The sequence below is a fragment of the Malus domestica genome, chromosome 12 (genome assembly GCF_042453785.1).
Source record: "Malus domestica chromosome 12, GDT2T_hap1".
In the NCBI taxonomy this organism is placed as follows: Eukaryota; Viridiplantae; Streptophyta; class Magnoliopsida; order Rosales; family Rosaceae; genus Malus; species Malus domestica.
This window is the reverse complement of record NC_091672.1, coordinates 27,706,242-27,718,740: the sequence shown is the minus strand read 5'-3', so window position 1 is coordinate 27,718,740 and position 12,499 is coordinate 27,706,242. Positions and strand designations below refer to the sequence as shown.

General features: G+C 37.4%; 2 protein-coding genes across 4 annotated transcripts; both read left to right on the top strand.

Annotated features, from left to right (window-relative positions):
• Window positions 1-248: 248 nt before the first annotated feature.
• Window positions 249-6,705, top strand: LOC103450881 (eukaryotic translation initiation factor 3 subunit A-like). 2 transcript variants are annotated; one of them, XM_017336460.3, is made up of 14 exons: window positions 249-476; window positions 1,035-1,124; window positions 1,349-1,830; window positions 2,449-2,664; window positions 2,800-3,168; window positions 3,269-3,298; window positions 3,690-3,917; window positions 4,018-4,179; window positions 4,268-4,489; window positions 4,577-4,777; window positions 4,851-5,057; window positions 5,321-5,401; window positions 5,617-5,818; window positions 6,007-6,705. In XM_017336460.3, the coding sequence occupies exons 2-14, from the start codon at window positions 1,079-1,081 to the stop codon at window positions 6,414-6,416; spliced, it is 2,856 nt and encodes a 951-aa protein (XP_017191949.3). In that variant the 5' UTR covers window positions 249-476; window positions 1,035-1,078; the 3' UTR covers window positions 6,417-6,705. The 2 variants fall into 2 exon arrangements, with proteins under 2 accessions (XP_017191949.3, XP_070665331.1); XM_070809230.1 differs by having other exon boundaries at window positions 470-572.
• Window positions 6,706-7,606: 901 nt separating this feature from the next.
• On the top strand, window positions 7,607-10,251 carry LOC103450880 (single-stranded DNA-binding protein, mitochondrial-like). Of its 2 annotated transcripts, none has more exons than XM_008390282.4 (6): window positions 7,607-7,853; window positions 8,254-8,447; window positions 8,763-8,971; window positions 9,042-9,142; window positions 9,639-9,698; window positions 9,937-10,251. In XM_008390282.4, the coding sequence occupies exons 1-6, from the start codon at window positions 7,781-7,783 to the stop codon at window positions 9,951-9,953; spliced, it is 654 nt and encodes a 217-aa protein (XP_008388504.1). In that variant the 5' UTR covers window positions 7,607-7,780; the 3' UTR covers window positions 9,954-10,251. The 2 variants fall into 2 exon arrangements, with proteins under 2 accessions (XP_008388504.1, XP_008388506.1); XM_008390284.4 differs by having other exon boundaries at window positions 7,664-7,853; window positions 8,257-8,447.
• The last annotated feature ends 2,248 nt before the right edge of the window (window positions 10,252-12,499 follow it).

Here is a 12,499-nt window from a genome sequence, read left to right as displayed (position 1 = left end):
ATTTATATGAGACGACTCAAACAATAATCTTTGCCCTTTATATTTAAACTACATTAGTTTAACTTTGTGAAATGTCCGTAAAGTATCATCATATGATTGGTTTTAGGGCACATTTCCAACAGCTTAACCGTGATCACACAAAACAGGACGGCACGGGAACAAGGAGGGCAGACAATCCTTACCCTTTTAAAAGCGCTTTCAAATAGGGAAGTTAATCCTTTAAAAATCCAAACTCCAAGAGGAATAGCGGGTCGGTTTATACGAAAGCCCAGCCCAATATAATAATAGCACGAACTCTGCAACCCTACGATAAAAGTCAGGCACCCAGCATTCACTTAGCCCACCATATCCACAGAGAGCCCAATCGGACTGAACCAATCTCCAGTTGGACATCGGCAAACCTAAAACCCTACACTCTCTCCCTCTCTCCCTCTCTCTCGCTCCTCTCTCTGTGCATACAATTGCGGCAACTTCTGGTACGTTCTCTCTCACTCCCAATCTCTCCATCTCTCTATCTCTGTCTCCGACTTCAATTCCAATCAGAAACCTGCTTCTGTTCGTAATTGCTGCCGGTAGCAATCTAATCTGCTCGGATATTATCCCTTTTTTTTGTTGATGTATAAATTTCACGATGAATCCCTGAAAAATATTGGGGTTTTTAATGTAATTTCATGAAATATTGGACCCCGTTTATCTCGCGGATCTTGGATTCGTGAAAAGTCACAAACTTTATCCCCAGAAACGATTCTGATTTGCCCTTTTTTTGGGTAGAGTTTTGTATGATTGTTTGATGATAGATGCATAATGTTTCCCGGTTTCATGATTACGTGATTTGTTTTCGGAGTTTTTTTCGAGCCCTGTGTACTGTGATTTTTCTAATGGAGTTAAACGTTATAGTGTGCCCCGAAAGTTGACACTTTATCTGCATATGTTTTCTAATTGTGTGATTGATTAGTGGTGTAGGCAGACTGATTGGATTTAGATGATTCGTTAGCCGAGTTCAATATTGACGAGATGGAAATTTTCTGGTTCAGGTGACTGTTGCGTTGTGTAAGGCGGCAGGAGTTTTGAATTCAACATGGCGAATTTTGCGAAGCCGGAGAATGCATTGAAGCGAGCTGAAGGTGAAATATGAATGCTTAGTTCTTTAGTTTTATAAGTGATTGCTTGGTTTCAAATTTTACCCTAGCGTTAGTATCTATCTTTCTGTTTCATTACATTCTAGTAATTGGGTAAAAAGAATAAAATTGTTTCGAACGTTGATGTCAATTGCTTGACAGACAATAGCAATTCTGGTCTCAGCATTACCCTATATATCTATGCTGACAATTATAATGTGTGGATGCAGAGTTGATCAATGTTGGGCAGAAGCAAGATGCATTACAATCGCTTCATGATCTTATCACTTCAAAGAGATATAGAGCTTGGCAAAAACCACTTGAAAAGATCATGTTTAAATATGTAGAGCTCTGTGTTGACTTGCGCAAGGGTAGATTCGCCAAAGATGGTCTTATCCAATATCGTATTATATGCCAGCAAGTTAATGTTAGTTCGTTGGAAGAAGTTATCAAGCATTTCATGCATCTATCTACTGAGAAAGCCGAGCAGGCTCGTACTCAGGCCCAAGCCCTTGAAGAAGCGCTTGATGTTGATGACCTTGAAGCTGATAAAAGGCCAGAAGATCTGATGCTGAGCTATGTCAGTGGTGAGAAAGGAAAAGATAGGTCAGACCGTGAAGTTGTTACTCCCTGGTTCAAGTTTCTTTGGGAAACTTACAGGACAGTGCTAGAGATCTTGAGAAATAACTCGAAGTTGGAGGCTCTATACGCGGTAATGCATTTCTGTGGAACAAATTTTCGATTCCATTGTTTTTGTTGTTATGTTCCTTTAACAAATTTCGCCCACAAGCATTCTAGCAGTTAAAACCACTCTAACTAAAAATGCTGTAATGGAATATTAATGTTCTCCAAGGTTCTAGTAGTAGTAAAATCAACTCAGCAATTAAATACTCATTTCTTGATTATTAGGTGTTCTCCAAGTTTAACTGGTGGAGATTTATCTAAATTTTTGTAGAAGCCTTGTTCTTGCTCCGAATGACTAAAATAAAGGAATTCAATCAATCAGTAGATAAAATTTTGTCTGATGTTTACTTCGACTTGTTTAACACTTTATAGTTCTTGCAAAGGACCGTTATGGGACCTTTTCTCATGCCAACTCCCAGTGGAGTTGGAAGAATATACTTTATAATGCTGCTTTCTACCTGGATTTTGTTAAAAGCTAATGGTTGCCATTTCTTTTCGAGCTTTCTACACAATGGTGCCATTCTTTTTTTTTCATTATTTATTTTTGTGGTGTGTGTTGAATAGTATTGTACAATTGATGTTACTAATTAAGATTTGTGTTTCATGAAATAAATTATGGAGTCTTATTGAGATTTTTAATCTTTAGATGACGGCACATCGAGCCTTCCAGTTCTGCAAACAGTATAAGAGAACGACGGAGTTTCGCAGGTTATGTGAAATCATCAGGAATCATCTGGCAAATCTGAACAAATATAGAGATCAAAGAGACCGACCTGACCTATCTGCACCTGAGAGCTTGCAGCTGTATTTGGACACAAGATTTGAGCAGCTGAAGATAGCCACCGAGCTTGAACTGTGGCAGGTGTCTAAATTGTTTTTTTGTCTTTTTTTCTTTTTAATTTAGGCGTGGATTCTGTGAACAAATTGAAAAATCTTTGTATCTGCGTGTAAGATCTGTCGATTTCTTACAATAGGTTTTTAATCAATGTGTCTGCAGGAAGCGTTCCGTTCTGTTGAAGATATTCATGGCTTGATGTGCATGGTCAAGAAAACACCCAAAGCATCCTTGATGGTGGTTTATTATGCCAAATTGACAGAGATCTTTTGGATTTCAGCTAGCCATCTTAATCATGCTTATGCATGGTTCAAGTTGTTTACACTGCAAAAAAGCTTTAACAAGAATTTAAACCAGAAGGATTTGCAATTGATTGCATCATCTGTCATCTTGGCTGCACTCTCGGTTGCACCCTATGACCAAACACGTGCTACATCACATTTGGAACTTGAAAATGAGAAAGAACGCAATTTGAGAATGGCTAATCTCATCGGGTTTAATCTTGAACCCAGAGTTGACAGAGGAGATGTGGTATTGCCATTTTCTCTTTTTTATTTTATTTTTTATTTTTTTATTCTTATGATTCCATTTTTAATGAGTTCATCATTCTAACGCTTTGTTTTGTGTGCAGCTTTCAAGATCAGCTCTTCTCTCGGAATTGGTAAAGTTTGTTTTGTTATTTTTATTTACACAGTCAATTGAAATTTAATTCCTTTTTCCTGTGATGGACATTAGCAAAAATTTCTCTTAGCAATAAGGGCAATGCTTCTAATGCTTCTCTGATATATTTTATGATTTTCATACAAATGACAATTTTGCGATGGCGTATCATGTTGAGAATTTAATCTTTTGGTACTTTGAGTAAAAAATTGGCTTTCATTTTGTCATATAAATCTTGCTATGACATAATTTCCTTATGTGCTATTACTTATTAGTACTAAATTAGATTTTCTTTTCAAATGTTTGTCAATGTGTATGCATTGTGCATATTATGACATTGTCTTTATGTTAAGTTTGCAATCAATATGGTCTTATTTCGGTTTTGTTTTCAGGTCTCGAAAGGTGTGTTGAGCTGTGCAACCCAGGAAGTAAAAGATCTTTACCATCTCCTGGAGCATGAGTTCCTACCCCTTGACCTTGCTATAAAGATGCAACCATTGTTGACCAAAATCTCGAAATTTGGAGGTAAGCTGTCCTCAGCATCTTCTGTTCCAGAAGTGCAACTGTCTCAATATGTTCCCGCCCTTGAAAAGCTTGGTACTCTGAGGTTGCTCCATCAGGTGTGTTGAATATTTGTTATCTTAAATGATTTGTAGTAGTATCTCTGTGTTCGTATAAATTTTTAACATTGTTGTTGATTTATCCCTCTTCAATTGTCAGGTATCCCAAGTGTATCAGATAATGAAGATTGAATGTTTATCTCAGATGATCCCATTTTACGACTTTTCTGTTGTTGAGAAGATTTATGTGGATGCTGTTAAACATAACTTCATAGCTATGAAAGTTGACCATATGAAGGGTGTTATGTTGTTTGGTAACTTGGTAAGTTAGAGATTGCATACTCTGCATTTGCCTCATTTTTCATGCTGTACAAGTCACAGTCTGACTGTCTTCTCAATAACTCTGTCAGGGTCTAGAATCTGATGGGCTTCGAGATCACCTAACCAACCTTGCCGAGTCTCTAAATAAGGCTAGGTCTATGATGTACCCTCCTATTAAGGGAGAGTCAAAACTAGTTGAAATTCTGCCTTCTTTAGCTGATACTGTTGATAAGGAACACAAAAGGCTTCTTGCTAGGAAATCAATCATCGAAAAAAGGAAGGAGGAGCAAGAACGTCAACTTCTGGAAATGGTAAGTCTCTGCGTACATCTACCTTGAGTTGCAGTTATTAATAGTATGGAAATGGACAAATCATAGACTAAGCTTTCAATTTCTCAGGAACGTGAGGAAGAGTCTAAGAGGCTCAAACAACAGAAAATAACTGAAGTAGCAGAACAGAAGAGGCTTGCTGAAGAAGCAGAACAAAGGAGGAATCAAAGGATCCGAAAGGAAATAGAGGAGAAAGAAATTGACGAAGCACAGAAGCTCCTTGACGAAACACGCAAGAAAAAGAAAGGAAAGAAACATATTTTGGATGGAGTAAGTGAAAGATTTCTTGTTAGTTATGTTTTAGATGGAAGACCCTATCTTTATCTATATTATTTGTGTACAGGGGAAGGTGACTAAGCAAAGTTTAATGGAGTTGGCCCTGAGCGAACAGCTCAGGGAGAGGCAAGAAATGGAGAAGAAGTTACTAAAACTTGGAAAAACAATGGACTACTTGGAAAGAGCAAAAAGAGAAGAGTCTGCTCCTCTGATTGAAGCTGCATATCAACAACGTTTAGTTGAAGAGCAGTTACTTCATGAACGTGAACAGACGGTATGTATTATGGTTACATTTTGTATTTAGTTTACCAACTAAATTTATCCATTATAATACTCTTGTCAGTTTTGTAAATATCAGTTTTCACTGTAAACTGCATCATTTCTCAATGTTGGCCATGGCCTGCAGTTTCTTCCTTTTACTTCTGCTAATTTTGGCCATTTAATGACTGCGTTATCATCCTTTTCTTTCTCCCTAAATTCATTTTTATTTTCTCTTTGCCTTGTATGCTAACCGTAATTCAATATTCTGCTTTGCAGCTGGAAGTTGAACTGAGCCAACAGCGCCATGAAGGAGATCTGAAGGAGAAGAATAGGCTATCACGGATGATGGACAATAAGGTGAGTTTGCATTTTTATCTGGCCTAACCGTGTTGGATTGCTCAGAAGAGTTACACTTCTGATCTTCATTTTTAACACAGGATACGTCTAGATTATATACACTGCCCTGAAAAATGTTCATGCTATTATTTTTGGGGAGAGAGAGAACAGATGCATGCACAATAATCAATTTTACTATCAACAAAATTATTCTGAGCTTTTTTCCTCTTTGTCAGACTATCTTCCAGGAAAGGGTCTTGCATCGTAGGCATGAAGAATACGAGAGGAGGAGGGCAGAGAGAGAGGAACAGATTAGCCAACTGATTTGGGCCAGGAAGCAAGAGAGGGATGCCAAGAGAAAGAAGATATTCTTTGTGCGGTCTGAAGAGGAGAGACTGAGGAAGCTTCGTGAAGAGGAGGAGGCGCGTAAGCGTGAAGGTAGCTGTCCTCCCTGACTTTTGACTAGTTGACTTTTTCTGATTTCTGCAGTTCTTCTAGTTGTTTCTCAGCTGATGAGGGAAACATTGTTGAGTAATTTTACTATCTATGATGGCTCTTGTGCTTGCTATGTCTTGTTATTTTTGTCTTCTGATGTGCGTCCATCATTTCTGTTTTGAACCATGCAGAAGCTGAGAGGAAAGGAAAAGAAGAAGCGGAGCGCAAGGCCAAACTGGATGAGATAGCTGAAAAGCAGAGGCAAAGAGAGAGGGAACTAGAAGAAAAAGAAAGGTTGAGGAAAGAAGCACTTTTTGGGAGACCAGCCGAGATTCCAAGGCCTGCTGAGCCACGCACGGAGCCTGCTAGTGCTCCTCCTGCTGTTGCACCTGCTCCTGGGAAATATGTACCCAGGCACCTTCGGCAAAGGGGAGCTGAGGCCCCTGGCCAGGCTCCTCCAGAGCCTGACCGAAGGGGAATCAGGCCAGAAGACCGCCCACCGCCTTCAAGTGATAGGTGGCGCAGTGACAGCGATGAGCGCAGACCTGCACTTGGTGGCGGTGGCCCAAGGTGGTCTTCGTCCAGGGGTCCAACCCGCTGATTATGTTGAGTTTTGGTCTCGTTTCTTGATACCTGGGCATTTTGATCTTGTTCAAGCTGGGAGTGTTCCGGGTGGACTAAGAAGGGTTATTTAAATTGAAGCAGTAGACATGCTAGAGCGGATATAACCTTTGCGTTTAGTTAAATTCTTTTTCGCTTGTTTATTTGCCATCTTACGAGTCTCTTCTCGCGCGAATGCTCCTTGTAATCTTGAAAGTTCAAACTTATTGTTCCCCCTGTGCATGTTTGGATTGTTACAAAGCTTGCTTCTCAGAGGTGTGGTTTTCCAATGCTTCTTTGTCGCCAACTTTTCAATCTTCGGAATATCCAAAAAGTAGAGAAGATGTTTGATTTTGAGTACGTTTGAAAGTACTTTTAAAATGATTGAATTGCGTATAAAGTAAATGATTTTGGGTTTCAAAAGCTGTTGAAGTGATTCCTGTAAGAAGCATCAGTTGAAGGAAGTATTTCAAGTGTTGTTTTTTTTTTAAATTCACTTGTATTTTTATTAAAAATTGGTTTTAAGAATATTATTAAAAACACTTTTTGTTATTTTAAAAATACTTTCAAACGAGCCATTTATTTTTATTTCTCCAAAATGTCCTACAAACAAAACCATGTGATAAGTTATACAATGCATACTACAAATGGAGCCAAAAAAAAAATCATTTTCTCCATAATTTGGTTGTTGGAAGGGTAAATTTATTATTCATGTTAACATGTACTAGTAAATTTTTTTTTTTTTAACAAACGATATTATTTACACGGGGATGAGAAGTGGGTTAAGCCTCATAATTGGCTGATAATAATGTGGTTCAAATTCACCGTAAGACCTCTCACTTACAAATGAAGAAGAATATCATTAGACCATAATAGTAACAACATGTACTAGTAAATTTGAATATATTGATTTTTACAAGCTATTTGCATCTCTTATATTGATTAGGAGCATTGACTCTACATTTTGAGTTTGATTTTGCCCTGTCAATATCACTTGTATGAAAAAACAAAAAAGACCTACTAATTTTGTGACGGGTTTGAGTGTGCTACTGTGTCTATAAAAAATTGCCAAATTATTTAATGAAAAGTTATGACGATGAAATAGGGTTTTTTGGTTTTTTTTTTGCTTGAGTTGAATTTAGAATTTCATACTTTTATCTATTTGAGCTACAAACTCTTTTGATTTTTAATTTTTTTTTTCAAAAGCAAAATTAGTTATTTATTTTTTTTTTTCATTAAGGATGCTCATTTAGCTCGCTTTTCTCTCTCTCTGACTCTCGCGCCTCCTCCTCCCAACACCTAAACCCTCCTTGAACCCTCCACGCTCCTTCCCAATTCGCATTTCCTGCACTGACTGACTGAGTTATGAGTTCAGTCGCTGCGCGATTCGCCAAGTTTATGCGAGTCTCCGTTCCTTCCTCGCCCACCTCCTCACTCGGTTCTCTCTTTCTCTCCCAAAACATTATTAGTTTGTATTTGTGCATATGATTCCTGAATGTGTTATTTGCAGTGCGCATTCTGATTTCTGATTTGGTATTTGCTTAAAGTTTTGATTTTTTTTTATGGGTTGTGTTCAAACCCCTTTTAAATGGACTATTTTTCCCAAATGCAAGTTTCTGCAAAATTTAATGATCTTGTTGGTTTATTTGCTGTATTATTTTCACTTTTGTATGTTTCCAGAGATGGGTTTAATCCAGAAAATCATTTTGAATAACTTGTTGCCTGGAATTCAGCATGATTACATGTTTTGTTGGTGAACAATTTCCTCGAATAGTGAAGAATGGGTGTTTTTAGGTTGATTATTTGGTGTATATGTTTATTTTTTACCATTTTTACAGCAGTGGGTGTGCAAAGAAGCTCAAAGTTGTGGTGCTCAAGCATCCCATCTGACTCTGACATTGGCAATGATGACACAAAGAACAATGGGGCGGAAGATGGTTTCGACGACTTTATTGGTGCGAAGAAAGATGTGAATTTGCAACCCCAAGGAGTTGATCCCAGGAGGGGCTGGGGATTTCGTGGTGTGCACAAGGTATTTCATATGCCATTTCAATGGAAAACAAAGACGTAACTGTTACTCATGTGTATGTAATCGAGTTTTCATGCGTGTGAGTGTGTGCATATAGATTTACTTACATGTTTACACATACAAGTCATCATGTCATAACTTGTAAAAGACTTTTAAGGTCTTACGGATGGAAAAAAAGGATATTTCATTGGGGATGCTAGGACACGAACAACATAAATAATCAAATTTTAATTTTTCTTTAGTTTATCAGTAATCAAAAAGTTGAGTAGGGATATGCTCTTTCATATGTTTAAGTGAGGCTCTGCTGAATTTATGTAGGCAATTATCTGTGGAAAAGTTGGGCAAGCCCCTGTGCAAAAGATCTTGAGGAATGGTCGAACTGTAACCATCTTCACGGTTGGGACGGGAGGCATGTTTGACCAAAGGGTAATGGGAGCAAAGGACTTGCCAAGACCTGCTCAATGGCATCGAATTGCTGTGCATAATGAAGCACTTGGGGCTTATGCGGTTAAACAATTGGTTAAGAAGTATGTGTCCATTTTTTAAAATGAATGAATGTCTATATATGTTGTGTCTCTAATGATTGGAGGTTTGCAGTGCATCAATCTATGTCGAGGGTGACATTGAAACTAGAGTTTACAATGACAGCATCAATGGCGAAGTGAAACATATTCCAGAGATATGCATTCGTCACGATGGTATAAATACCAGGATTTTCTTTTCCTTTTACTTTACTAAATTTATTTTTTTAGATTGGTTTTCTTTTTTCTGCAGTTCTTTTGGATAAACTTGTGTTCGTTCGTGTACTTTTGCATCAGTTATAAATGTATTCCAACATTATGTTGCAATGATAACTTGGGAGGATTTATCAATCTAACATTAGAATATTCTCGATGCCCGAAATTCATTGAATTAAAGCTTTCAATGAGGATGAATAAACATGAACACGAGGATTTGTATTTTTGACCATGTTCTGCATTGACAGAAAGTGCTGATATGGCAAATAAGAGTGAAAGGTTCAACTTCAATATTTAGTTTGATTCCGTAGATACTTGTAACCATCCCTCCAATCTTTAAAAATCAAGTATAGAAATAGAAAACATATTCATTTCATGTAGATGCTATATAATTCAAATGTTCTCCTTCCATAATGGCACTGTGAAATTTCTTATAGTGTGATATGATATCTTACAGGGAAGCTTCGTCTTATAAAGACTGGAGAAAGCGTCAGCAGTATATCCTTGGATGATCTGCGTAAGTTCCTTTACTTTATTTAACATTTAAACTGATGCCATGCCCAACTGGTAAATAGTAATCTCCTCCTGTGCTATCGTTTTGAGACTGCGGTTGGATACAAACATTACGTGTGTAATCATTGTTACTTCTGTGCTCCGCTGAAGTTTTTCAGACCAACCACCGCAGTCATTTGAGTTATACCATTCCATCTTTTGACATTTATATTTTGATCAATGTGCTCATTGGTTACTTGCAGGAGAAGATTTGCTTTAGCTAACGGAACAGTTGATTAGCGCATTAGGGAAAACTCCGCTTTGGAAACGGAACATAGCTCAAGCCACTTTTGTAGGAAATATGTTACATTTGCTAGTCTAGTCTGGTTGTAACCCGGCAAAGAGTAATCGATGGAGTTTTGTTCTTCTAATGTGTTGATATATCACTCAGTTTACTCCAGTGAATGAAGCCATTTATCCTTTCCTCTTGTTTGGAGAACGTAGCGTGCTTAACGAATGTAAAAACTATTTATGTTCTTAAATCCCACTAAATGAAGTCATTTACTGTTCCTCAACTATTTTAGGGGCCCGTTTTGAAATGCTTCTCTAAAAAGCGAAAAAACACTTATATTTTGCTTCAGCTAAACATTGTGAGAAGTGCTTTTGATGAATTGAAAGTGCTTGAAGTTATTTTAAAAGCACTTATAGACTGACCCTTATTGTTTTTACTGTAGGACTCAAAATTTGAAAAAACCACTTTGCTTTCTATATAAATTGCCCATCATTGTTCTGCTCATAACTCCATAGTTATACTTTATACAAGCGATTCAGAAGGTGGAAGAATTAAACGATTTTAGGTTAAGAGATAAACGTTTTTAATTACTTAAACAAAAAGTTCCTCGCACAAGTGTTTGCATTGAAAATTTAATTAACATAAGTAGTTTGTGGATGGTTTACGGGGTCAGGGTATAAACCACATTCTTTTAAATATAGATCGTACCATTGACTTGATCTCTTACAATATAGGATACAATTTTCCAATAGACTTTGCACAAGACAATCTTACAGGACAACACATGGCCGTCGACAACCAAGTATTTAGAGGAACGATTCCGCACATTTTTTCTTCTTCTGCATATGAATTTGATTATTTCTCAGAAGAGATCCTCTCTGGATCTCTTCCACCAAGGTCATGGATCAAGTGATCCGGAATTTTAAAATTTCATCCAATGGCCCACCTGTTTTGACCCCTTAAAAACTATAATAATTTTTTGCCGTTAGATGAAATTTCAAAGATCCGAATTAGTTGCCACTTTTGCTTTCTCTCTTGTTTCCTTTTCAAATTAGTTGCCACTTCTTGTTTGTTTCCTTTCCAAATTAGTTGCCACTTGTTATTTCCTTTCCAATGGGTGAAATAAGATAATTAGCTTCACCATTCATGGGAGAGATTTTTCAGTGTCCAAGAACACAAGCACATACGACAAATGTGGTTATACAAGTGTAGGGACATTTAAAAAGAAAAAATTTCCTCCACTTGTGTAATATAGTTTGTGAAATCACATAATCATCATTTGTAAAAAACAAAAACATTACGCTAACTAACTAGCCTAACTCACATATGCCGACTTTTACAACATGTTAATCACATAACTAAGTACATATATATATATATATATATTTTTTTTTTTTAAATTTCCGTATTAATAAACTAATCCTTCTTATGCTAAACCCTAAAAATAATATAGACGTTTAGTTTTCAGCATGTCATGCATCCTCTCTCTGCTGCATTCAGATATGGTTTTCAAACTTTCTGTGTTCATGCTCATCAGTCTTACAACCATCATCAAAACAGTCCACGTGTCAGCTCTTGGTGCTTGCCCTAAACGTGGCAACATGGAAGTTCCGTACCCTTTTGGTACAGACGACACGTGCGGGGGACTCGAGTTACAAACTCTACTGCAACAACAATGGAGAGTTCTCGAGTTCCAGTCAGCTGAAGGCTTCAGCTACAGGATCCTCAGCATTGACCTAGCTGCTCATAAAAACCACATGATCACGTACAGGATGACGACACGTGTCGCTCTACCGATTTCTCCTCAGAAGGTCCGAGACTCTTGATGAACAGTTGCCCTTCAACGTGTGTGCTCAGAACACTGTCACATATTGCTCAACTGCTGCGACGATCTTCTCCGATCGCTTCTCAACTGTTCCCCAAACAGCCTCTGTAGGGTTTGTGAGGAGAACATGTTGGACGGTAGGAATAGTGCATGCAAAAGCAGGCTCTGCCGCAGTTACTTTAAAGACTCACACATGACGTTGCATGTGATTAGGGTTAGGGTTAGGGTTAGAGGGTGCACTGCTTGTACAAGTCTTCCTCTTCCACCGACGGTGCTTCTCTTTTTGTAGCTTTTCGCAAGCACGACCAAAACCACGAAGGATCCATTTGTGGGAAAAAAACAATTGTACAGTTTTCGCAAGCTTGAACGATAATCAAGATGTTACAACCATTTAAAAGCAGGCTTACCATTTATCTGAGTCACATAAGTATTTTTTTAATCTAATTTTTATGTCGAAATAAAGAAATTAATAAAAAAGTTCAAGGTCGGAATATCTTTTAGTCAGTTTTTTATTTTTTGCACAAACAATATCACCAACATTAAGACCATCTCCAACTTTTATGTTAAAACTTAAACCTTTTAACCTAGAAAATTTAGGTTTTAATTCAAAAACAGTTTTTCTACTCTAACATTTTTGAGTTAAATTTTTAGCCTAAAATTATTAAGAATGAATTTTGGATAATTTTTTTTCTTAAAGTAACTTTTTTCA